This window comes from Lichenostomus cassidix, chromosome 4A, assembly GCF_008360975.1.
Source record: "Lichenostomus cassidix isolate B80296 chromosome 4A, HeHo_3.0, whole genome shotgun sequence".
Lineage (NCBI taxonomy): Eukaryota > Metazoa > Chordata > Aves > Passeriformes > Meliphagidae > Lichenostomus > Lichenostomus cassidix.
The window spans coordinates 15357604-15385446 of NC_139485.1; the positions used below are offsets into that span (position 1 = coordinate 15357604).

The 27843-nt window shown below is 39.3% G+C and overlaps 1 protein-coding gene across 2 annotated transcripts in view; it reads left to right on the plus strand.

Annotated features, from left to right (window-relative positions):
* The window catches only part of DACH2 (dachshund family transcription factor 2), a 230583-nt gene that overhangs the window by 133936 nt on the left and 68804 nt on the right, over positions 1 to 27843 (plus strand). For both annotated transcript variants that reach the window (XM_085060705.1, XM_085060704.1), the window contains exon 3: positions 17448 to 17579. In XM_085060705.1, coding sequence (XP_084916831.1) covers positions 17448 to 17579 — 132 coding nt within the window. The remainder of the gene's footprint in view (positions 1 to 17447; positions 17580 to 27843) is intronic.

A 27843-nucleotide genomic window follows, 5' to 3' on the forward strand; every position in this document is an offset into this window, starting at 1 on the left:
AAGCAGGATTAGGGCAGTTTATTTCAGGAGTGTCTCCTTTGCTTTTTCCAGTTTCTTTCCCATGCTGCCACTCCACATTTCACCACTAATGCTAGAAGAACCTGCTTTTCTGCAACTCCTTCTGGCATGGAAAGGCTTTCCTGTATTTCTCTGCCTCATTGACTCTCCATCTCATTTAAAAATCTTTGCTGAAGATACATCTTTTTCCCCTTGCATGACCCTCATAATTTTTATCTCTCTCTGCTGTTATTTTAGTATGTAATTTTACTTTTAAAAGAGCTGATGGCCCTTCATTGGAGATGAGGCAATCAATGAATTATGTGCTGATTGTGTATGTTCTTCATCATATTCTTGTATTTCATTGTCCAGACCATAGCAGTTTATACATATTTTTGTTGTACTTTTGCACCTTCTTTTGGGTACCATTTTAATAATTAGAAGAAAATTTAGTCTTTTTCCATCATGAAAAAGAATAAAGGAATGGTTCTGTACCTGCTAAATATCATTTACAGCAGTAGATGGTCTTACTGAGGAAACACAAGCTTGAGCAAACTCACCATGGGTTGAGCAAAGAAGGTGAATGGGTTTCCTCAATAATTTTCAGTTCATGTCACTAAATCATCAGCCAACAGCTTTTAGAGGTGCTGAATGTCAATGAAAAACTCACCAGGAACTTCTGAAATGCTTCTTTTTGTGATAACAAACTTTTTTTTTTTGGGGGGGGGAGGCAACTTCTGTAGCAGCTTTAACAAGAGAAGTTTATGAGACTCACCTTGATCCTTCTCTCACAAGATGTGAAGAGGAACTTGGCAACTTTTTCTACAGTTTGTTATTAATATCAACTTTGCAGGAGTAAGGTTTGGAGAAAGATCCCACCTTTGATATATGTGGTCAGTTGTGGCAGCACAGAGGTGTGGTTTGTCTGCAGGTAATTAAGCATAAATAATGTCCTTTGCTCTCAGATATAGACAGATCTTTCTTGTAGATTGGTTCTGTGGTCTCATTACATGCTAATTAAGGAAAAAAAAAAAGATAGGACTGAGCAACTTCTGGTAATTTAGATAGTTTTTCTGCCCATGAAACTCCATCTTTAGCTTTTCTGGCAGCAGCTGTGTTTCTTCAAAAAGATTATTGGAACACTTATGATTAGAAAAGTCTGTCTTGCTGCTGTTTTAAGGGTTTTAAAAACTAAAATTAAATATCTACCTGAAGTAGCCTCACCCATGTGTGAGTTACTTTCCCAGCTTTCAGGAATGGTTGGTGCTGGCACTTCATGCTGCTAATGGATAACTAAATTGTAATATGTAAAAAAGCAAGAACATATTCTTAGGTGACCTCAAAGCAGGAATCCAATCTCATAAAGATTTTCATTATGGTTTGAGGGATGGGATGTGCATTTTACTCATTGCTCACACAGACCCTGCTGCTGACCCATTCATCAAATGCACCAGTCCAGGCCAACAGGAATCATCTCTCCAAGAAAGATAAAGGGCAGAAATTTCAAATGAAAGACATTGTTCTTTGTAGCAGTTCACCTCATCTGCCATCAGGTGTAATTGAGATTATCCAGTTTCTCATCTGCCCCTGGACCAAGGTGCTGTGTGGGGAGAAAGGGATGAATAGGAGCCTTGGAGTTCATAAAACAAAATTAGGGGAATTCCATGTCCTCAGTGCTTCATGTGCTGTTAAGGTAGTGCTGGAATATTATTAAGAAGCCTTTCAGTTATTTCAATTTAGTAATTTCTGAAAAAAAGAGCAAGCAATAACACGTTATTGGCAAGGGAGTGTCAGCCAGCCAAAAACAAAGACAGACTACCTTGCACTCTGAAAATGCTGATTGCACTTTCTGTGAAGCCAACAGCAAAAATATGCTTGTTTTATTTCTTACTTTTGGTAAACAACTTAATTAATTAATCTCTCATTGGCTAATGCTGCTCCTGCAGTGTTGCAGATGAATGTGTTCATGTTTGACCATCAGAGCCACCAAAACTTGGAAGCTGACACTCAATTTTGTAAATGTAACCCAGCAAGAAGTTATGATGCCTTTTCTCAAACTCCTTAGCAAATTAAAAGGGCAGTTCTTACAGCAGTAAACATTATTTACTAACTGTTTAAATATCCTGAGCAGTGAATTGTATTGTGAGATATGTCAGTGTAAGCTGAGTCCCTCCAGCAGGGCCACATCAGTTGGTACCCAAGAATTTGTGTCCCTCTGGTTGGGCCAGAAATCTTTGACATGAAGGGCTCCTGCTTCAGAGATTCCTGGTGAAACAGCAATTATCTTCCTGCACTTTGGGAATAGAGTGAGTCCCTTTGCTAGAATTCCAATTGGGATTTGGTGAGGAATATCTCTGCAGTGAGCTGGGTACTGCCTTACCTGTGCAGACAAGGAGATGTGCAGAATTCCTGAGCTCTGCTTCATTGTGATTATTTACTTACTCTCTGCTTTCAAGATACATGACAACTTTTCCTGTTTGCTTGTTTCTTATTTAAAAGTATTGACATGAGAAATCCTGATAAAGCTCATTTCATTTCTCCCTGGAAGCAAGGAGAGGGAAGCAAGTTGCTGTAACTGCAGCAGTGCTGCTCTCAAAATGTAGTGTGAACTGTCCCAAAGTGACTTCAACTTGGTAATAAGAAAGTTTTGCAAACTCCTAGAAGTGGATAGCCCAAATATTTATTGTAATGGGTATTTTTATTAAACTAGACAGCATTATTACTGCCACAGATTAAAGACCTATAATGTGACTTTAATACTGTTATTAGATGTTAATGTCTTAGGAAAGCACTTTGAAGATGAAATAGTTCTCATTTACTTTTCCTCATAATTAATCCTAATGTGTCAGGGGACAGCAGATCTTTGCATCTTTGCCTCCTGTTCAGTTTGGCCAAATGGAAAAGAAAAGAATGTAAAACAATTAGTCACCTGTGAGTGCAACTGGAAATTATGAGTAAATCCAGTTGAAATCCAATTGTACAGATCTCCCTCCTCTTAATTTTCTGTTTTCACTGCGTAAAACAAGACCTGGCAGTAGGTTGTCCAGTTTCCAGGATTTCTGGTGGGAATTATTCATAATAGCTTTGTTATTTCTGCAGTTTCAAACACCATTTTATACCATCACTGGTGATGTTATGCTCATCAAATTATGAGTTCTTTCAGGAAGGGAAAAATAACTCATTTCCTGCAGGGAGTTTGTTTTCTGCACGCAAAACTGGAGACTAAATATTTTTGCTCAAGGACAAAAATATTTAATCTTCTGGACAAAAGTGCAATAATGATGTCTTCAGTGAATGTTTCTGCCCTTGCCCTTGCAGGGTCTGGGCACAGCAGCCAGACTGGTTTGGGAATAGTGAAATTCCTGTGTCGTCCAGGGCTGGGCTTTAGTCCTGCTGCACCTTCCTGTGCTCCTGTTTTTCTTGGGGAAATTTCCATCGTTGAAAAGAAAACAAAAGAAAACCTCACCGTGATCATTTCTGCTCTCTGGCTGTTATTTTTTAAAAGGTGCAGTTATTGATGTCTCCATACCAGATGGTGTGATCCCATGATGCCTCTTATAAAATGTGATATATAAGCATATACCTCAATAGTTCAGTGTTGGTAATATAAATCAGTCTTATGATATCCTCCACAGGCTGGTCCTTTTATATTCCTGCTAAGGACCAAATTAATCAAGCACTGTTTTGCCTAATTTTTGCTTTATAGCTTTCAGGTTGTTATTTGGTAGAAGTTAATTTTTATCCGTAAATATGCTCTTGTTTTTTAATAAATTCCTTTTCTTTCACTGAACCAGATACTAAAGATTATAAAGAATTTATATATTTCACTGCTTTAAAAAGCACAATATTTTGAAACTTGAGCCTACAAGCAGAACAATTGGAAGACTGAAGATTTAACCTCATTTACCATACATCTGAATTACTTGTATAGCATTCTACTAATTGGTTTAATTCTAATTTTTTTCTGCCATTTAGCACCTATCTAATATACTATATAAAGAAGCTTTCTGATTCTTGAGCTTCTTTCTTTGGAAATGCCAGTAACCACAAATTCCATAATTTAATCTGTAGACAGATAAACTTAGACCTTCTTTGCAAAAGGTGCAAAAAGCAAGATGCAGATTTCTGCTGTTTAATTAATGCTGTAAGTTGTTGTGTCCTTCAAGGGATATGCAGAATAGCAAACGTTCAGCTGCTAAAACAAAGGAAGTTTTTATTGAACTTTTGTGGGCTTAAAGGTTGGGAAGTGAAAATATTCCTGGCTTCAAGAAGAATCAGAATGTTTCAATGCCTGGAGAAAACAGAATTAAAGAGAAGCAGGAGTTGTACGTTGAGTGTTTGTTGATCAACAAACTGTAGAGAATGCAAACATACATATATATATCTTTGTTACATATATGTGTGTGTGTACATATATATTTAAAATAAAAATAAAGGCACACCCCTCCATGTGAGGTGGATAAGCAGCCTCTCTGAAATGCACTTGTTCACACTTAATCTAATATCCAGCTTGCTTCCATGGCTTCCATCCTTGCTTTCTGTCCTTGAGAACAAGGTATTTTAACACTCTTACAAGCAGCTTTTCTTGTGTTGGTGTAAAACCCAGTTGTCTTCTTAGATTTTTATTATTCTTCTGTCACTTGCTAATCCTTCTGGTTTAAGGCAGGGATTTTTAAGCACCAGGTTTGCAGCGGTGTGGATCAATACTGAGTGGCATTTGAAGCTGGGTGGGATCTGCAGGGTGAGGCTGAGGCTGTAATTTTCCAGTGGCAGTGAGCTGAGGTGCTCAGGAACAAACCAGGTTTATTTGGCTGTGTGCTGAGGTCCTGCAGCTAGGCTCAGTGACTACAGGGAGGTGCATATTTGGGATATTGGAGAGTGGCAGAGGTGAAGCACTGCTGGGTGCAGGTGGTGTGTGCTGGGAGAGTCAGAGCTCAGCTGAGTGAGTTCCTGCTGCAGAGCTCCCCAGTGCCCAGGTGGGCTCAGCAAATCACTTACTGCCTCAGCAGCAGAAATGTGCCACAGAAAGTAATAAATAACAGGAAAAGTGTAATAGGCCATGTCCTTCTAAAACAGGGGAAGGTTTGAGATATTTTCCCTTTTTAAGAAATAAAGGGTATAAAGAAGGAGAGAATGAAGGGTTGCTTGGTGTGGTTGAATTTGTGGCTGGATTTGGAGAGGTGCCTTTGGCTTGGACCTTAAGTGGCCCTGGAGAAAATATTGAGGAATCACCTCTTCCTTCCCCACACCACTTTTAGGGCTTGTGGTCAGGTATGTCTCCTTTAATGATGATAAATACCTGACCTCGTGTCTTGGGAAAAGCTCTTTATCAGCTCTTTATCACTGCTGAAACACACTGATAGAATAATTTGAAAGCAAGAACAGGAAGTTCTTCCCTTTCTGTAATTTCTGTAGAGTTTCTGAGGCCAAATGTGTGCATAACTCAGATACAGTATTTTTTATTGTAATTATTCTTGGTGTAAATCATTAATTTTCATCAAAACTCTAAGGTGGTTTTGAAGGTTGGGGTTGGGGCATTTCCTGGCATCACTAATTTTTGTCAGAGCTCATGGAACTCCTTTGGCAAGTTTGACTGTGTAGCCTGCTAAGTGGTTTAGAGGTTTCTGCAGTTCTTCTGATGGCTAATGATAATTAATTTATTCTAACAATAGTAATGATTTAAGCATATTGCTTTAATGAGTGTTATCTCATCTTTTTCCTTAATTAAGCAAGTTGTCTTCAGTTAGCAAACACCATTATTGCTGCCAAAATTGAAAGTAATAGTTTGTAGATTGTAATCCATTCCTCTCTTACTCCTGTTTGGATTACAAATGTGGATGTCCCCAAGAACTGTGAAATAATTTGGGAAAAGGATGCGATATGCACTCTTGGCTAGGGTGTGTTGCTTGTTTTATCTGAATAATTCCATTACTTTTTCTCAAGACTCTGCACTTTCCTCAGAAATTTCTTGCTAGAGGTACCAGTGGTCCTGATTTTAGAGCACTAGTGGACAGTAACTCTTAAATCTGCCTAAAATTAGGAAAATCTATTCTTAATTTTTTTTGTACATCTAACCTTAACAACAGTATTTAGACTTTACCTGACTTCATTCCAGTGAGGAAAAAAATCTGTCCAAATACTTCAGATGTTTTTCCAAATGTTGGTACATGTTACAGTCTTACCAAACTATTAAAACCTTCAACCAATTCATTTTAGTCATGATACAGCCTAAAGTTGAAGTATTTTATAGAAGCTAAACAATGCCAAATGCATTTGGCTGAGATCAAAAACCAAATCTATTTGTTCTCTTTCATCTTCAGTGTTCCATTTCCTAGGAGTGTGACCTTAGTCAAACATCTATTAAAGTTAGCTTTTGATCTTACTCCCTTTAGAAAAAAAAAAAAAAAGGAAAAAAGTCAATCTTTAGAATTTTCTCCCAGAGACAATCACAGTATTGTGTTTTAATGTTCCAGTAGCGTGTGAGTAAATAGGATTCTCTGATGTATGTGATAGAGCAGTGGCTAAATGGGACAATCATTTTTGTGTCAGAGACAAGAATCAAAAGGCAGCATTCTTCAGAAGCTCTTAACTGGAAAAATCCCCCCAGGTCAGTGGAAACATGTTAACTGGTCAATGTGCTGCAGTTTTGGGTCCTTTGATGAAAATGCCTTGTAATTTGATAACAGGTAGCTGTTCATTTGTAACACAATTTTCTCTTCGCCAGTCAAAGCTGCCTAGTGATTAATCAGTAAAGAGGTTAATTTTCTTCTCAAGTATGAGCAGTTTGGTGGCTTTTTGAAAGAAATAACGACAAATTATTTATTTCCTGAATAGAATGTAAATAAGTTTCTTGGTCATCTCTAAGTTCCTTCACATTAGGAGAGTCTGTCTCACGTCCATCCTCAGCCCAAGGGAAGTGAGTAGGTTTTCTTAAATACATAGCAGTTCCCAAAAATACACAGGGGAATAAAATGACAGTTAGGATTTCTGTTTAACATACTGAACTGCTCAGATACTAATTGATAAATGTCTATTAGATCTGCTCTCATCAATGTAGTGCTACAGTTAGGGAAATGTCAGTTAAAGGATATAGTGGATAGATACTGAACAGATTTATTTAAGAGAAATATCTGTAGAAGAAGCAGAATTAGTCTTTTTAATAAGCTTTAAAATTGACTGATGTTTTGCATGTTGAACTTCTAAAACCAGAGTTAAATTCTTACCGGGAATGCACTGGAATATTACTTAGATAACTTTATAATAATATATAATACTGAACTTAGCAATGTGGGAAAGGCCTTAAAGTAGATTTAAAGCTGTCAGCTCTAAACAGATAGCTGCAGAAGTACAGTATTAATACTGAGAAATGGTTGAGGACTGCAGAATACAGTAAATGTAAAAGGAATGCTTGCAAGGGGTTAGTTATATAATGTAGAATTCTGGAAAAGCAGGATGAACAGATACCTGCAGTATTTTTCTGAATTGGATAAAAATATCTCGGTACATCTTGGACATAGTTTATATTAAATGCAGTTTTATTTTTAAATTTATTTAATTTCAATTTTAAAACTCTTGAGAATCTATTTTAAAATCTGAACATACTTTGACTACTGAAATTATTGCACAAAACCTGAGCTAAAAATGTTTGTTGCCATAGTTCTAGAAGAAATGAAACTGCTATACTGGTGCAAACTCAGGAGTAAAGACCAGTAGAGTTTATATGTAAAGATTTGCAAGGGCAAAGAGAATATTTGCATAATTTTAGATTACTCAGTGTTTCAATTCAGTAACTAAATTATTTCTCTCCTCCTCGAGCCTGCATTTGGCTTGGAAGGCTGCAAGTTAATTCAGCTTGACCAATGAGTAGAGACACATCCTTTAAGATTTTAAAAATGGTGTAGTTCATCTTCTACGTGTTATTTTTATTCACCACCTGGAACAAGAAAATAAGCTTCCAGTCAGTGTCTCAGCTTTGAAAAATGTTCTTTACCTTGCACAGCGTAAAATGGAAATAGCTATTCTGGCATAACTTCATAAACAAAGGTGATATTAACCTATTGGGACTAAATTACTTGTCTCCCGTGTTATTTGTGCAAGTAAATGTGCATGAATAAGCTTCAACAAAACTGCAGGAAAATAACTTAAAACCAGAGAGATCAGAAGTAAAAAATGCTTGAGAAAAGCAAGCAGAGGTACCACTGCTCCATAATGACATTGCTCACACTCTGGCTGGGGGATCAATAGTCATTCATTTATACCCCAGAGGAAAACAGGGCTCTTTTGTTTCTTTACCTGGGGTCTAGCAGGGCTGGGAGTTCACCCTGCTTTCTGCAGCCTGTGGGCAAACTCCTCATTTTGCTGGGCAGCTTTGGGGATGCACAAATCCATCACCTGCTCCCAGTGCCCAAAGCTCCAGCTCTGCTCTGGGGAGGTGTCTGGGCAGCTCCTGCCCTGCAATTTGCTGTGCAAGTGGGAACATTGCAGGGAAGCTTGTCCTTCCTCAGGCACAGCCCTTTGGATTGTCCAGACCCTGCTGGAATGAAAGGAACTCCTCCAGGATATTTCATTTCCTTCTTCCAAAGGAAAACCTCACGTGGGTCAAGAGCACCACAGGGTCCTTCTTAGCACAACCAGCACTGCTGGAAGGGACTTGGTGGCAGAAACTCCATTCCTGAGCACTGTGTGAACATCAGGCTTTGGGGGAATGTGGTTTTCCACTCCATGAAGTGCAAAACAAACCAGAAACCCAACACATTTTGCTAAGCCAGAAGTGTATAAAGAGATGATAATGTGGCAATAGGTGGAGTTCTCATTTGAAGAGGTAGAGGTCCCTGCTCTCCCAAGGGTTACTTTATTTTACGTTGAACAGTTAATGGAATATTCGTCTGGGAATTGGCTATTCCAGGAAAATTATGTTTCTGCACTACGTTCTACATCTTCTGTCCAATTGCAGTAATTGTAAATGTGGTAGGTTCTGCTGGAGATCCCCTAATGCCCTGCCCAAGTATTTTCCACTGTGAATAAGTTGTGGGTTCTCAAATGATCTTAAAGCACTGATATTTTGCTTTAATTCAACAGCCAGAATTGCAAAGTGGTTATAGGCCTCAGAAGAATATTCCAGGAATTTCTGTTCCTAAGTGGTGCTGCTTTCAAACTTGAATCTTTTGAGGCTGTGTTAATTAAATGCCATTTGGAGAGGAGTGTCTGGGCTCTCTCTTTTTCATTGCTTAGATTATTGTGCTTCAAATAAACATAATCTTTTTGTGGCTTTTATGAACTGGCCACAGAATTCTCAGCCTTAAGTAGCTAAGAGCTCTGTGTGATCTTAGCATTCAGTTTGTATTCTGGCAGAGCCTTGAAAGTGGCTTATGTGGAAGCAGCAGCATGTAGGGCATGATTGTAGAAATACTAAAACCACACTCTTCCAATCCAGTCTCTACCAGCAGTGCTGATCCTGACAGCATGTTGAGGCTTTTTCCTGAAATACTCTAGCATGATGAATTTATGGAACTCACTATTCACTTAAAATCCTTGAAATATGTCATTTTAAAATGGTGGATTGAGACAGCTGGAATGGAGCTGTTGTGTTATCTGATACAAAACAAGTATTTGTATGGTATTTTCCAGTTACAAGTAGGAAGTAGCTTGAAATGACTCAAAAAGATATCCTTATTCTCAGAGGAACTTCCAGCCCAATTAATTTTACAAACTCAAGGGATTTGTGCCACCTCCAGATAAGCTTTCAGACTTTTAGGTTCTTAGCTGAAAGGACTTCCAAAAACTTCTGCAGTTTCCCTGTCATTACTGCTTATGGACAAGTGCTTGAAACCCACAGAAACCGATGTAATGGGAAAGGGAATACATGTGGAGAAAAAAGAAACAGCAGCAAATTCTGATTTCAGATGGCAACATACTCACCATGGCAGACTTCTGTGATTGTAGTGAAGTTACAGAATGTCCATGGTGAATATGAGGACTGTTAGGTTTAATATATTGATAACATAATTTTAGGTTCCCAGGAACTCAAGAATATTCTAAAATGGATAACAAAGTCCTGCAATCAGAAGCACATGTTGATGGTAACCTCCACTTCTTTCCTGTGGCTTCTGAATGTTCAGCACTTTGGAGTTAATCTCTTCTTCCTGTAAAAGGAATTCATTTTGTGTTGCTCTCAGGGAGGTAATTTAACTTGTTTCTGGTTTGGTTTTTAATTTTTCAAGTCCTTATCTCATAGTAATCTTTAGTCTGTGACAGCATTATGAAAGCATCAACAGATCGTTTGAGAGTTTGGGTGATTCTGAGCATTAGTTTAACTTGTCTCATCCTAAGTGAAATCAGAGTCCTTCTGCATGAATTTGTCACTCTCTTGATGTTTGAAAACACTGTTCAAATACACCCCATTTTGTAAGTTTCCATTTTATACTGAAAAGTTTCAATGACATGACTAAAATTGCATCAGATCTGCATTGAAGAATGTAAAAGTTATCAAGTGGATATGATTTTTCAGTGATAATTCAATGCCTGCTGTGTCTGGCATGTGCTTTCATCTTCAGAAAGCTGTACATCCAAAGTGGGGTGGTCAGTCAATCAAATATACAGAAGAAGGTAAAGGTCACAGTAGTGCAGAATACTAAAAGTATTACGCATTACAGCCTTGACAAATCATTCTCATGACATAGATTGTAAAAAAGAGCAGAAAATGTCACAAAATTAATCAATTCTCATGAGACCCACTGTAAGAGTGAAGGAAAAAAGGTAATGTAACCCTCTCAGTGCTTTTCAGAGCTCTGATTTTGCTGTTTCCCCCCATTAGGGGAAGCTGCAGTTGAGTTTGACTCGAGATGCAGGTGGCCTTTTTTGGGTAGGAAGTCAACTGTAAAATACCCAGCTGGGTTCTGCTGTGCATCAGCTTGAGCAGGAGTGCTCATCTCAGAGATCATCACAAATCTGGGATTAAAATCTCTGTGTGCTTCACACTGAGCCCCTTGGCTCTGCAAGGAAATCTGACAGCTCCTGGGGCTTCATCTCCCCTTGTGGATGGAGAATGTGGAATATCTCCGGTTCTTGATGGAAGATGTTCATGTTGAGGATGTTTCCAATCTTCCAGATGGATGGCAGGGGGGATAAGATCAGGACAGAGGTTGTGAGTGGGGTCAGAAGCTTAAATAATAGAGACAGACACTCTTTTTGTGTTTAAAGTGAGCACCCAGATTTGTAAGAATCAGGACTTTTGCTATTGTCTAAATGTGTGTGAAATTAGGGAGTGACAACCTGTTGCTCCTGTGCATTGTTCCACAGAGTGGCAGGGATGTTTTGATGTTCAGGGGTTTTTAATACTGTTTATGCTTATGTGAACTTTTGCATGAAATTGTATTTTAAAGTGAGGTGAGCGAGTGCACAACGTTAAACAGAAATTACCAGGATTGCAGAATCAAGCCCTCAGAAACATTTGTGCAAAGCTAATTCTGATCCCTTGAGCATTTGGCAAAGGCTTTAGATCACATTATCACTGTTTCCCCAGCATCACTGCCTGGGTGATGACAGAGCTCCCACTGACCTGTGTGGGAACCAAGGTGTGGGATGGAGAGGTTGTGGGATATCTGTGGGTTCTGTCCCCATCCATCAGCTGCAGGAGGGGAAGTTACCTAGGGAATATTCAGGGATGCACAAAGGCAGGGAATCAAGTCCCTCAAAAAAAGACTGTGACATTTTCAAGATGACTGGAGCTTCTCTGTGAAAGGTTTAATTTCTCACAATTCCTGGCAAATATGAGTAATATTTGTTTGGATTTTTTTTTTCCCCCTCAGTAGGACTCCTTTGCCATAATGTAATTTTTTTGACATTTTAAAGTGGTGGTATTTGAAAATGTTAGGCCAGTCAAACTTTTTAAATATTGTGTGAAATGTTTTGGTAAGGATCATCTTCAGTAGTCTCTCAACTTTCATTAACTGAATGTGGTATCTTTGCAGAGCCACTGAAATAATGACATTACACTAGAGCTAAAGCTTCCTACTGTTTCTGGCTGAGTCAGTTCACAAACATGAAAAAAATCTGCAATAAAAAGACTTTCGAGTTTGGACCTGTATCCAACCTGCTTTAAGACTTTGGGCATTTTATTGTTCTTTTCCAAGAATTTGGTTTCACTGTCCTTTGTGCAGTAGCTGGGTTTTACCTCCCTGTTCATCACTAAGCAAGGATGATTCATTTCAGCTACAGAGAAGCCTTCACTTTCTAATGTGATTTTTAAAATTAATTAGTCAAATTTTGCAGGCATCCCTAAAATGTAAAGTATATTATATGTATTTACTAGTATTAATTTTAATTAAAGTGAGCATTTCCTCTCCAGTCTTGGAAAGCCTAATTTGTTGGAGGTTCCAGGATTGTTTTCCCTGTTTGCAATATGGTCTCTCATACTCACATTTCATAGTACCAGATATTTCATCGTTGCTGTTTTAGCACAGCATGCTTGACCCATAGCAGCTTTGAATGCAAATAATAAACAAGCCAATGCACAATGCTTGACTGTTACACTGAAGTAATATGGCACAGTTAAACTGGGTTTCATTTTTCCCATTGAATATTATTAATTGCAATGTGTTGACTGTTAATTTAATTAAATGTTTTGTTTTAATAGAAAACCATTTTTCAGTTCACTGACTCACCATTTCATTTAATTAATTGCAAACCTCAAGATTTGATTACTCATAGTTCTCCTTTAGTTAATTTACTCGTTCACAGTTTTGACAGAAAAGCTTTCAAACTAATATGAAGGAGGGGCTCAGTCTGACTAATCAGGAAACTGGGAAAAAATAGCTGTGGCTGGAGAATGAGATTAGCAGATAGTCAGGGTCACCTGAAAAGCTCAGAGCCCTTGTATTTGCCATCCAAATCCAGTTTTCACTGACTGGACATTGGTTAAACGTGGAGGGTTCACTTGCACCCAAGATGCCAGGTGGAACTCAGTGCAGGAGTTTATTGAGTTTTGGTTTCTTCTTCTCCCAGAAGGTATTTGCTAAGGAATAAACTGTGATGTTCCTGGAGGGGAGGGACACTGTCCACTTGTCCCCTGGAGCTCAGGGTGGTTCAGCACTGCCCTGCAGTGGGAGATTGCAAACAACCCAGCTGTGATCTCTGGGCCATGCAGTGACAATGCTGCTTGTTCTGAAATAATTCCTGAGACTTCACAGAGGAATAACCTTCAGCAGTCTTTGAGTCTGTGCAGGGGAGATGTGAGTAAACAATTAACCACTGCCCTGATGGGTGCAGACGAGGCTGGAGAGGCTCTCTGGTGCCTGCAGGTGATGATGTACTTTGTCTGTAGGAGCAGAGGATGTGCTCAGGGATGCAGGAGCAGCCAAGGCTCACAGGACAGGCAGCTCTGCTCCATCTCCAGCAGCCCCAAACACTGGGTTATTTAGAGCAAAGCAATGCCCTGTTGAATCAGCTGAGAATGGTCTAATTTGGATCCAGACTCTTCATTTGAAAACTGCTTCTTACACCTGGTTTAACTGTCCACAATACCATTGCAGAATTTCCCACCAGTGCAACCTGTGCATGAAGTGTGTGGTTTGTGTGTCCTTGAAGGGTTGTTGTGGCTATTTCAGGGTTGTTGTGGCTATTTCAGGGCTAATCCCTGTTGTGCAGCAGAGCTGCACACTGCTCAGAGGAGGGTGCAGAGTGTCCTGACAAACCTGGGCTCACCCAGAGCAGATCCCAGCTGGTGGATCTGCCCTGCACCATGGTGCAGGAGTACCTGAGCAGTTTGGATAGAATTCCTGTGCACAAAGCACAGCTCCCGATCCCATTTCTCACTCAGACATCCCCCCAGGAGCTGCTCTCTGCCAGCCCAGCTAGCTGGGGATACTGGGAGCCCCAGTGGAAACCATCCAGATGTGGAAACCATCCAGATGTGGAAACCATCCAGATGTGGAAGCCATCCTGGCAGTGCTGAGGCTCCTCCTGTGTGCTGTGGTGTCGTGAAGAACATCCATGTTTGACAGTAAACCTCCACAGTTTATTTCCTGGGTGTTGGTGATCGATCACAGCTGCCAGAAGATAGCTGGAGGAAGGAAAGTTTGAAGTGTAAATGGACAGGAAAAACCAGAAGCTTTGAAGTATGTAATCCAGCATGTGGGTTTCCCTAGCAATTTTTTTTTTTCCAGGAGGAAGTAGAGGGATAGATGTATATGTTACAGCAGTTTTCCAGGACATTTTTCAAAGTGAGGTGCTCTAAGTGAGGTTCTGCTGCAGATAATGATTCATCCAAGAGGATGGAAATGATTCTTCAGTTCTTTGTAGATCCTTAGATAAGTCAGTAGAGGAGTAGCCCTGTTCTCCACAGCCAGCCCGAGCTGAGTCAATTATAGAAAGGAGTTTTATTAATAGTTAAATTAAATAATAGCTCCAGTGATGTTAACCATGGCAGTACCTTAATTGAAGATAATGCCAATGGGTGATTTGCTGCCTGTTTTCTGCCATCATTTCAATCAGCATCATCCCTTCCTGCTGAACCCATTTGCTTTAGCCTCAATTTTATTATCTCTCAGAAATGCCGAATAATTACTGCATTGTTTTTAAAGTGCCTCAGACAGTCAAATTCCGTGGCTTTTAGTTCAAGCAAGAAATCCTGTAGACTGGGGAGTGAGTAAGAGAATAAATAAATACTTTGCTGAGGGATAATCTTGGCTGCAGCTTCAAGCTGTGCCTGGCTGTGCAGGACCTTGGTGCTTTCTGCACCAGGATTGTTAGGATTGTGTTTTACTCTTGAAACTTTTGCTGCTGAAGTGGAGTGACTTTGGTGTGGCAGATGGCACTGCACAGTTTTCTGATCCATCACTGTTTCTTGGCTGGTGTCCTTATGGCAGCTGTGTCTGGTTAGGGAGCTCGGAAACGCCTGATAATAATTACCTTTAATTTCTGCAGGCGGCATCGTGGTGGTTTGGGGACTGTGTTTATTATTTTCTGTTTGTTCCTTGGTACCTTTCTGCCTTCATTACACTTCTGCTACAACTGTTCAGTAGAAGGTTTTGGGGGGTTTTTCTTTTTTTTTTTTCCTTTTTTTTTTCTCTTTCTTTTTTTTTTTTTTTTAATACAGTGCCCTGGATAATTTTTTTTTCTTGTATTTTCTCTGAACATTTTGCTAAAGGTGTGAATTTATTTTCCCTATTTACCTCCTTATAAATAGCTTCTTTACTGTTTTGTGTATTTAATTAAATTTTATGACTTCTAATCTGTATCAAGAACCTGTATGAATACTGACCCTGATGAAAACACTGGTTTATCTGTACATACCTGGGAACATACAAATGCTAATATGTTATAATAAAAAATTCCATGTTCAGATGTGTTATTTTTGTAACCATTGAAGTGAATGTGAATTCTTTGCAAAAGAATTAAAAATATAAAGTGAAAAGGTGCCTAGAAAGCCTGAAAGCAGTCAATTTCTCAGAATTGTGATGAAGCTTGGGATTTTTTTACTTCCTGAAAACAATGTAAAATTCACTCTAAGAACAATCCCACTTCCTTTCCCTATGAAAAAAAAGTGAAAAAGTTTGCAGACTATTTCATCTTCTCCAGAAAGTGTGTGGAGAGTTTTATCATTGAAGATGTATTCTGTGATGGATTAAGTGAGAGTGTGTGAGATAAAGACAGAAGTTTAAACATTAGAATTTTATATCTGCTTGTTAAAAAAACTGTAGCATTTGTAAAAGAACTTTAAAGGGTGTTGAAAAAAAATTACAGTGTAATGATCTTTTGCATGGAATGAGGGCTGCCTTGAATAACCTGAAGGACAAAATTATTGATGTTTTCAGGATTTATTTTTATGTTTCCACTTCGTGTGTATTAATAACTCAATCAATACAATTTTTGCCATATCGATGATAAAACAGTAAAAAATGCCTAATTCTTGTGGGTTGTATCTGTTGGATGTGGGATCAGGGCTTTGGGAATGTGGGATGTGGAGCTGCAGCTGCATTTTGTGGGTGTTGGGCAGGGAGGAGGAGGAGGAGGACAGACAGTCCAGCCTTACCCCAATTTACTGATATTAATCAGAATATTTTTGCTGAATTTGACCAAATTGCTGCATTCATTGGTGATGTGTCCTCTCCATGCAGATGGAGACTGGATTGCTTCCTTTCTTAACTCTTATTAAAATAATGAGAACTTTGTGAAGCCCATTAGAGCTAATCTGAATGTCAAATTCGTAGCAGCTTTTAAAAGAATGTTGTAATTTATGGATAGGGTGTGAAAATTATTAGTTCCCTTTAATCAGTATCTAAATCTCTCAGTAAGCAATACTTTCCAGAAGGAGATAATTTATTTCTGGGTTGATGTATGATGCCTTGGTCAGTTGATACAACATGCACCACCACCAAAAAATCACAGCTTTTAGTAAATGCATTTCAGTGATTCTGTGGAACTCGGTAGCAAATAATAAAAGCAGGTTCTGGGGGGAAGAGTAAACCCATTTAATCCATGAGTGAGTGAATAAACAGTTGTACCTGGAGAGATATTTTTGGTTATATGGCCACATCTCTTGGATTTTCCTACAAGAACTTCAGATCATTTTCATTCATATCTTGCCCAGAGTGAAAGTAATTTGGTACTGTCTGAAAGAAAACCTGATTCTTTACTTGCTGACCAAGTCAAAAGGATGAAACTTAAAAAACTTTGCACCTATGGAAAGAAGGTACTGGGAATCTAAATAATAAAAAAAATAATGATAATTATGGTAACCTGTAGCCTGATGTTACTCTGCTTCTTCTCTTTTACTACTGGAAATTAAGTGGGTTTTAGTAATTTGAAAATCTACCAATACTCCCCTTAATTCTGTGGTTTTTTGCTGGTCCTAATGGTCTCTTAAAAGTGGGATTGATTCTGTAATTTTCCATGTTGTGTTTTTTTACATACTTCCATTGTAATGTTTTCCAGTAACTGTAATATTAATCCAAACCAACAGATTCCCAAAAAAGACAAAATAATATTTGGATGCATAATAGAGCAATCAGTGCTGTACTATTAGATGTTAATTGGCTTTGAACTGTTGAAATTAAGGAATACTGTATCTTACTCTGTGTGGAAATTCTGTTGCAGCTAAATAAGTCAACCAGAAAGTGATCAAAGTGACAAGGTGATCAAAGTGACTGGAAATTATATTTAAAAGTATAATCAAAAGGGACACCATTAAATAAATATTTCTTTATGCTACATGTGTTAAAAATAGGAACAAACATGGAGTGGTTTTTTTTTTTTTAATTCTTAGACTGGTGTGTTGAAGTAACTTGACTTCAAAACAAAGATGATATTCAGGATAGAATTACTTAAATGGACTAAGAATGGACATTGAATTTATGAGACTTTTTCCTACTGAAGGGGAATGTTCTGTTCATACCTTGCAGTGCCACACTGTGTGATATGACACTGCATATTATTTATTTATATTTCTGCAGGTCTGACAGCAGCTGCCATGGCAGAGGCTATGAAGCTACAGAAAATGAAACTCATGGCCATGAACAGCCTTCATGGGAGTGGGAGTCAGAATGGAACAGAGTCAGAAAACGAGGAGCTCAATTCTAATGCAGGTGAGGGATCTGTGCCCTGAGCTGCCCTGGAGCTCTCAACACCTCTGCCTCTCAAATTCTTGGGCTCTTGTGTTCTGTAAGCTTTGCTCTGCCAGTGTTAAATCAGAATTAGTGCTCTCACTCCTCCATATTCCTCCAGTTTTCCCCCCAACAGGTCCCTTCACTAGTTCTTGGAAAAATACTGGTGAAGATCATCTTCATTAGGGTTGGATACAGACCCTTTAAAGACCCCTAATACATCCATAGTAACAAAAGATTTCCCTATTGGCAATAACACAGTCTGGAGTTCTCCAGTAAATGATGGAAAGTTTCCAGGTCAGGTTGTTGGAACTCCCAAATTCCACAGGTCACTGGAGAAAGGTAAGGCAGGGAAAGCTCCATCACCAAGTTCATGGCTTTTCTGCATTTTGTTCTTTCCTTGAATGGATATTGGCAAAGCACAGCTATGAGGAGGGTTGGGATAATCCCTTTGCTGTGGCTGGAGGCACCTTGGACAGGAGGCCCTGGGATGGAGCACATTCAGTCTGTGCTACACAAACCTTAATATAAACCTGAATTTAGCTCCCCAAGTCACAGCACCCCAAGAACAGAGTTCAAAGGTGAGCTCAAAATGGATCCTTTGGAGAGGAACTCTTTATTCTGATGTCCTTCAGGTGAATAGAAGAGATTTTCACTTGGATAGTGTAGAGAACCTGGAATAAGACAGATCCATGTTGTCTCTGATACCTGTTACAATACTTTTAATTGCATCCTACAAGACCCTTTTCCCACTTGGGGAGCACATTCACTGTTGGTTTGCATTGCCAGTTCAAGAGGAGAGGCACAGTGTGATCCCCATGGCATCCCACTCTCCCCTGGCATTCCCTCCTTCCCAAGGCACAGCCTGGCTGCTGTGTGCTGCACATGCATCCCACCATCAAAATGGTAATTTATTAGACCAATAAAGCAGCAGCTGGGAGGTCTTAGACTCATTTTCTAAAGGAATAACTTTGAATTCATGACAAATTATGCACAAAGCAGTCTTTCCAAAAGTGGTATTGCCTTTTGCTAATTTTGTGTACTCATCTGTATTGAAGAAAGCTGGCTTCTAACTCATGCATTAAACCTTTCCCCAGCTTCCTGTTCTGTAGGATGTGTATTTCTTATTCACCTCTCAGACCCTAATCAATTAGTGCACATTGAGTTCAGAAAAAAAAGCCCACTGAAAAAGCCTATTTAGTGGTTGTAAGTCATATAGTCTGTATATAGCTCAGAATGAGTTCTCTGAATGCTAAGAAAAAGGGCTGAAGACAGAATTACTACAGAAGAGCAAGGAAGCTTCACACAAAAAAGATGCAGGGTTGGTATGGAGGGTTTTAAAAGCTGCTGTGTGAAATTTGTTTAATTTGAATGGTGATGGTTTTGTGTGTTACCTGACAGGCAGAAGTTGTGTGCTTCATGTGGGGAGAATCGACATTAATGTGATTATTTTAGGTACCACATGGAACAAGAAGTTTTTGGGGGACTGTCACACCCTTGGACAGTGCACCAGGAGTGGGGGCTTTACAAGGGAATTCTCTGTGGTTTAGCAATTCAGGGAATTCTACACCCAACCCAACACACATTTAAATACTTGGGGAAAGTCCCCCTGACTTTAGCTGGAGTTCCAGTGGGGCCCAAGAATGAGGGTAAGGTGGCATTTCCATAAAGATCTTTTCTCAGTTCTTTCCCCTTTTCTTTGCCTAATGCAGTGAAATTGCCAAGAACAGATTGTCTGGCTGAAGTGCCAGTGTTGCTTGCAGACAGAGCAATAGGTCCTTAGCAAAAATATTAAATAATCCTATTAAAAATCACAATTTCCCCTCTTTCCAGTGAATGCAATGTGAGATTAGGATTATTTTTGTAACGTGTGGGTTCCTCCTTTATTTCTGGGTCATGTTGTAAAGATTTCCATTGAGCAGGATGTGTCAAAAAGGAAAACCCCCATGAAAGGAGTGTAAAAGTACATTTCACTATATGAAATAACTGAAGAATTACCAAACACTCTCTACAGAAAACGCCTTGGTGTGGCATGAAGAGAGTGGGAATTCTGTTTAGAAGTTAATACAGATGTTGTAACTTTGATCTGCTGTGAAGGGAACACCAGGATAATTCTGTGTGCATGAAACTTTCACCAACTGTTTGCTTTGCTCTAGACTTACAGTTTAAATGACTATTAAAAATAAAATGGGGATGTGAAATGAGGAAGAAAATTGAATTTTGATTTTTTTTTTACTAAGAAGAGGTAGAAAGGAACAGAGCAAAGGAGTCAGAAGCCTCGTAAGTGAGGAATACATTTTATTTTAGGAGAGAGACCTACAGTTTCTTTGATTTGAGGTTGTGTTTAATAGCTTCTGTAATGGCTGCAACATGACTCTGCATCTAGATTTCAGCATGAATAACAACCTGTTCGTGTTTCATTTAGCTCCAAATGAGAAATTCTGTGTTTTATTGTTTTAGGAAATTAGTCTGTGTACTATTGCTCCTGGAACTTTATAATTAATCACTAAAGGTTATGGCTGTGGAGAGTTTGTGGGAAATAGATGTCTGAATGATTATAATTGTAGCTGTCAAATCAGAAATATGGTTGTACAGAGCTGAGGACCTTTTGCTTCCTTTGATTTTTTTTTTTTTTCCTTTTTACTGTAACAAAGACTCGAAGGGTTGCGATTTTACTTAAAACAATTAACTTTGGTTTTTACCTCAGTGTTGCATGTTGGCTTCCTGCATTGCCACTAAATATTTCACTTTTGGATATGTGCCTTCCTGCTCATCCCACAGTCTGATAGATGAGTGGAATACTCTCTTTTTGCTGTTGTTTATTTTAAATTAAAAATGTAATGGAGCAGTATGAAGTCCTGAAGCTTTATTGCCAGATTTTTTTTGCAAGTGTGTCACTATATACAGGCCATTAGTATAATAAAAAAATAGTGTTGAGGATGTCTTGGCATCTTCATTTCAATCCCCATCTGTATCTGTTGGAGTATGAAATAATTTTGGGTTTGCTCCTTATTGATGCCTAGCCTGTCACTTCTATAGTTTCTTGCTCTGTGCATCATTGTGATGATGGAAATTTTAAAAAATTCTCTGTCTGAAGCCAGAATTTGTCCTCTTGGTTTAAAATCTGAACTCTAACTCCATTTAACATGATCACTGACTGATTCCTCAGATCTTATATTGTCCTCTAGGAAATTGCAGGTGTGGAATTGAATCTTACAAGTGTGTCTAAGGAATTGAGGAATAAATGTGCCACTTCTTTTCCTGCTTCCAGCCCAGCTGGTGTGCTTTTGCCATCGAGTCCTACCTACCTCCTTTTCATGATGTTACAATAATCTCAGTAACGGTGGAGTTTGGTGCTGGAATATTCTAAATAACTTATTAAAAGGAAATGCTACAAGAGGTAATAACTGAAAATATAGGGAAAGAAATTTCCCTAAAAATTTAAGTTGGCAGATATTTTTTAATAGAAGTAATGCTTTAGTTCACAGTGCTGTGAAGAATGTTGTTATACATTTGAACATTGATGTCCTCCTTCCACTCTCTCTGCAGAAGAGAAAGAGATTTTTTGCACCTTCCTACTCATCATATGAAGTGTTGAAGCAAAGCTTCTCTGGCATTTGAAAATCTCTTTAATGTGGCTCTGGAGGCTCTCTGGCCCCACAGTCCAGCTGACCTGTGCTAGCTGTTCCTTGCGGTTTAGTGTTCCTCTCCATCCTCTCAGAGCATCTGGGCAGGAAGGGTGAATTTGGGGAACCAAGTGGTTTGGGATGTAGGTGTCTGGATGTGGGAGGAATCCATCCCTCTGGAATCTCAAATTCCCAGTGGCCATAAGTCATCTATGATCCTGTTCCTCCTTTTTTGGCTCCTCCAGGTGAGTCCTTGGAGAGGAGACTTTTCCTGGTGGCACCTGAGGGTTGCCAGGAGTGACTGTGGCTTTTCCTATTCTGCTTGGGAAGGGAGGAAGGTCTGGAGTGAGCAGCTGGCAGCAGATTCCAGCTCACTCTCAGCCCAGCCAGGTCACCAGTTCTGTTGCTCTGTAGAAATAAGATTGATAAAACAAAACCCTCTCTGCTTGCACAGAAGTGTTCACAAAGATGAGCTCCTTCATCAACGCCAAAATTAGGTGAAGTGTGTTCTGGAAATCAGCATGTCATTGCTGGGGGAGATCTGGAACTCACTTGAAATCAGAGCTTTTATTTTTACTGGCAGGGCAGCAGGTAATTTGTACAGGTGTGAGATAGGAGAGGTTGTAAAACAGAGAGTGGGGATGTCACCTGGACATTCTGCAGGCTGCTGAGCAGGGAAGGATCAGTGCATGGCAGTCGTGACAGCAGCAGAGAATGAAGCAGGTATTTCCTTCTGGTGGCTTTTGGAGCTAGCATGCATGATTTAATAAATGTGTTTTGCTTTCCCAGGAGGGATATCAAACAGCACTAAGTGTTTCAGTGGTATTTCCTTAGGAAGTCAAAATGTTATTCTGTATGTAGAGTCTTGTTGCTTAATTTCCAGACAAGGAGCTAAGTTAGGCAGAAAAGAAAGGAAAAACACCCGAGCTTCTGGCATATGAGGATCAGAGAAAAAGCTCTTCATAGAAAAAAAAAAGTGTTACCTTTTTATCCTTCCTTCCCTTCAGTACCTGCCATGCAGTTTTCTCACAAATGCAAACATCCTTCACAATCTGTTTAAAAAACCACAAATACATCACTCGGAGGAATATTTAAGGAACCATCAGGAGGGAAAAAACTCATTGGTTTAATGGAATGCTGTCAAGGAAAATCAGCATCACAAACGACACAGGGGCAGAATTGATACTTTTGCACTGACATGTTAAAAGAAAATCCCATGCATTATTTAGAAAACCCAGAAATCTGTCAGCTGTATGATTGCCGAGTTAGCAGAAGCAGGAGGATGCTGCTCAAGTTGAAAAGAAACGCGTAGGCACAGATCCATATTGTAACCTTTCATGTTCTCCACCCACCATGAATACCCAGCTATTACACGGTCAGCATTTTTTAGTTTTTCTCTTTTAAAATTTTCAAGTGCTTGAAAAGTCAAAAGAGGTAGGTCTTTTCTTCTAAAAAGCAGGATGCCAAGGCTGTTATTTTATTGTAAGAATGTGAAAATGACAGGACCAGAGAACAGGTTTTTTTAATCCTTGAGTACCATGTAGATTTCATGAAGTCATTTTTCCTGGTGTTAAGGCAAGTATTCTTGTGTTACTTGTGCAGAGAGTTGGGAATTTTCTAAAATAGTTATGAATTTTCTTTAATTGTGCTTTGGCCAGGAGGGATATGTGCAGTCTGGATGCAAGAGAGAATTTACAATATTTTGGGTTTTGTGCTGTCTCATCCAAAATTAGATGTGACTGCAGCCCTAGCAGACACATTAAAACATTTTATCCTAAAAACTGAGAGCTCTGTACTGTTTTTGTAGCCAGTCCTGTGTTGGTGAGTGTGGAGATGGGAAGGTGAGAGGAGGGGGAAGGATCTGCACAGGGGGTTCACCACTCAGGCAGTGAGCACACTCTGGGATTTCAGGATTTGCTTGGAGTTGTGGTTTCATGGAACTTTGTTGAGCCCACATGGAAGTGATGGGGAGGAAGTTCATTTCAGCTTTGTGTTTCAGTGAAGGTGCAGTGAAGGAACTCAAACATTCAGGTACCATAAGGGCTTGAAAAGGCTTCTCCCCATTGCTGTGTGTCAGAAAATGTCCATGGCTGGGGAATGACAGGAGCAGTGAATTCCCTAGGGATGATGTAAATGAGTCCTCCTGGGGCCAGGCTCTGATAACCTGGAGGAACAGGCTGATGTGCTGCTTTATTCTTAAAATACAACTCCACAAGCATTAGCTAGGAAGCAAAATGCTGTTTGGTTCACTTGTACCTCACTTGCATTGTGCTGTTTTCTCTCCTGCTCTTTCCTATTGTGATTTTTCCTTGAGCCTTCTCCGTTATCCCAAGGACAGTCCCTGTGTGGGGAGTTTGGAAATAAGATGCAGATATCTCTTTCTTTGGCAAATTGTGGTTTTTTGGAGAGTGAGTGCCAGGGGCTATTTTGTGCTGTGTTACCCCAGCACTGAGCAGGATTTCGTACCAAGAATTTTAGGAGGCTTTAGTGAACCCCAGTTTCAGTGGAGTGCAAAAGTGAATTTTTTATCTGCAAACTTACTTTAAGGTCCCAATTTAGGTGCATTCTTAAGCAGTTACCTATTGAAGGCATGTGAATAATTTAACTTTATTTTTTTCAGTATTCATTTAAATATGAAGATTGAATACTTTATAGTAAATGTAGATGATGATTCACACATAAATGTTGATACATCAGCTAATATTTACATACTTGGATTGACTGATATCCAACTCTGAGAAATGTGAAGTAGGTCTGGATTTTAGTTTTAAAACTAGCAAAGGAAATATAACTCCACACAAATTTTGAGAATGAAATTCTCTGTGCTCTTCTCTGTAACTCCAAGGCATCTTTTTCTATGAGAGGAATTCTCTTTCAGGTTTTTGATGCTTATCTTACACATGATGAAATTAACTGTGTTTATATAACATCATGAGCTAATGTAAACTGGTTTAAAGATCAAGCAAATTCAGGTTTTATCTTCTATTGGCCTCTTTTTAGAAAAGTCTTTATTAACTCTTGAAGCTCTGGGTTGTGTGAATGCTTTTTGAGTGGGTAATTCTCAAGGGTATATTTTAAATGGATTCATGACAATTAGATATTAGATACAGCTAAGTGTTTACAAATGGAGAATATATATACTTGTAAGTTTATATCTCAGCAGTTAAACATCTCACACAATCTGTTGCCTCAGTGTATTTTGGTTGTTATCTTATTTGAAGTCAAAGAACTGTTATTCCTTTTTTAACAGATCATAAAGTACTTTATTTTTTTTTTTAATAAAGACAGAATTCCTTACAATGATTTCAAACTTTTGCTGGAACAAATTTAATATAGAAAATCAAGATTGATATCTGTTAAGAAGCCCTGCCTGACACCAAATCCAGTACCTCTGGGTGCACACGGCGTGATCATAAACAACCTCTCCAGATTCTTGCCATATCTGCTATCAGAACTAAGTGCAGCAAAAGATAAACTCATGACAAAATGCAAATGGTATGGCTAAACGGAGGAGAATTGAGAGCTTTCACATGTCTATCACCTTTCAGATCCTTTACAAATTTATAGTCTCAGAGTGCAGAGGTCTAAATCTTCAAAGCTTGGAAAACAGAGGTGCAGCATGAACTAATCTTCATTTTTTCCCCTATCTTCTTACAGCAGCACTAATGGAAATGTATTTTGTTTAATGACTCTGAAATTCTGTTTGTAATTAGATGTGGGAATTGGTCTTACTTTGTAACAGATGATACTGGAATAATAATATGAGAGATGCTACGCTGAGACCACTATCCTCCTAAATCTATATCATTTTTCATTTTATTGACAGGAAATGTGTTCCTGGAACAAAGAGATTGATTTTAAAGAGTAGAAAAATAATGTCTAGTAAAAACTCGGATGAAAACACTTTAGCATTACTTTAAGTGTATCACAAGAGTATATTAACCCTTTAGCTGTATTTTTATTTGTAGTAAACAATCGTATAATTGTTGCTTTGTCACTGATAGAATCTTTGAACGAATGCACCAAAAGGTAGAGAACTTTAATTAATGACAGGGTGCATACAATTAAAATGCATATCATATTTCAGAAGGATTATTCAAAATAATTAATTTTGTCTGTTAAAACAGTTTTCCAGTCGTAAATGAAGTAATTAGGAGTGGGCACAGAAGATGGGAGTGAGGGCTGAGCTCACACAGTCCCTTCAGAGTATTACTCCCTTTACTGGGTCTTGATGTCATAAATCATTTTGGCCTCTGTAGAGCCAAGGCTACATTTTTTCCTTGGTTATAATTCTCATTTTTGTTGGTAGTAGCTGCAATCCGTGGCCAATCCCAGCGTGCTGAAGGAAGGCAGGTGGCTCTGAAGTGTCCCCATCAGGACAAGGGCTGTGTTCCTCTGCAAGGCTTAGGGACTCCACAGCACTGTGGGGAACAATACTTATCAGAAACACACCAAATTTAGGGCTTTCTGTGTAAAGTTTTATGAAGACTGAGGCAGATTAGACTCCCCACACTTCAAAAGGAAAATGATTCCAGTTCAGACACTTCAGTAGGGTCCTGTGGCTGCTGAAGGACACGGTGTGGAGAGGCTGTCCCTGCTGTCACAGGAGGAGGTGACACCTCTGCCTTCCTGCCTGGGGCTCAGAAAGGCAGGGAAGGGGAAAGGACTGATGCAGGTCTGCCCCTCTGAAATGCACCTTGAATTCTATGTTAAAACATCCTTGGAAAAAGCCAAAACATCCCAGGAGCAGGAAGAACCCCCTGGTGACCAGCAGAACTGTGGCAGTGTGGGGTGCCAGGAGTGCTCAGGGGTTTGCAGGTTTTGCACAAACAATGAGGACAGGGAAGTTCCATCTGTCAGACACATCCTTTTCCTTTTTTTCCCAGGTCCTTGTATGCACTCTTGTTTCCACACTATCTCCTCTGCTGATCATTCTGCACAAAGTGTTCAAACCCTGTTGGTTTAATTTCCCATTGCAGGGTGTAAGGATGTACAGAATTCCAGGAAAATCAAACATCAGTGCTAGCTGCCTTTGTTAACAGTAGTGAGTCCACTTCAGTCTCACATTAATGATGTTTTAACAATAGAAGGTACTTCAGTATTTTAATTACACTGCAAGTCTGGAACATTCTTGTTCTTGTTAAGGCACATATAAGCTAGGATGAAAACTGGCATATTACCTTTGATGTGGGCCACATGCTAAGAGTCCCCCAAAGGATGTCAGTGCTAGTGATACAGCTGCCAACAGCAGGAGTCTCATGAATTACAGTTTTAATCAGATTTTTTTAAAAAGTCCCCTAACGTACCGTTAATTTATGTTCGAGGCAAGAAATGTTTGTGGTGCGATTATTTGGAATATTTCCTCACTTAAAGGAGTAGCATTAATCCCCCTCCCCAAATTTCAACAACGTGGGTTTTTAGTTAAGGATTCAGCACTAGGTTTGTGCCCTGAGCTGACATCTCTGCAGCTGAGATTCCATAGCAGTTTTCCTTGCAACAGTTGGTGCTGTTGAAATGTCTGGCTGATCTGTGAATTTGATGAGACAGAAGTCACCCTGGGCTCCAGTAATTCTGCCTCTCCTTGCACCCCCAGAGTACGAGGCATCCCTGCCTTGTGCAGCAGGACACACACAGATCACAGCCCTGCTGCTTTTTATAGAACACCTTGGCTCCTCGAGCACTTGGATCCAAGTTTTATTTTCCTTCAATGAAGTTTTGATCCGTGAGAAAATCGGGATTATGCGTTTATTTCTGTGATTTTAAAGTAAGCATCTGACAGTTTTGCATAATAGGTTATGCTTTCTGCTCCATATTCTGTTTAAAAAAAGCTGGAATCCAAAACTGTGAGTGACATTTTGGTAGAATTTTAGCAAGTACAGTCATTACCAAATTAAAAATAGATACAGGTGGGTAGTCTGTGTTTTTAGCTCCTTTTAAAAAAAAACCCAAGCCCTAACTGTATACAAGAGCAGCAGTTTATCAGATTATTATAGTTACAATTAGGAAGGACCAGCAGTGTTGTCTCAGACCAAGAGTAAATGTACCTTTAGCCACCAGAGGCTTTAATTTCCGTGGCTGCGACGCCTTTCCCTCACATGAAATTCTTACTCTTTAATTTGTTAGAAGGTTAATTTAAATTAATAAAATCACTGAAGAGTATTAAAACCTGGTCCATTTAGTCATGGAGAAGAAAATGTTGTTGGCACCGTATAATTGAAGTTGCTGATTTGTCCATAATCTAAAGGGAAAAAAATATAGAAATTTCATAGGCTTGCTGGTCGTGGCCATTTCTCCTAATATTTTCCCCACATCTTCCTTGTTACAAGTTTTTCCTTGGGGCACCTTGTGCTGTACACTGTGGGTACAGAGAGCAGTTTATTCCTTTTTGTGACTGAACATGATCTTTATGCAGTGAGGACAATTAGTGAGCCTCCTGCCCACTGTCCCTTCCCTGCATTAACCAACCTGCTCTTCTGATAACTCCCACTGAGCATTTCCTCCTCCTGCTCAGCTCTCCCTGTGCTCCCCTGGCCTCCCTCCAGCTGATTCAGATCCTCCTCGGTCAAGGCCAGTGGCATGGGATAGGGACACAGAATTAATTCCTCCCATTGTACAGACAG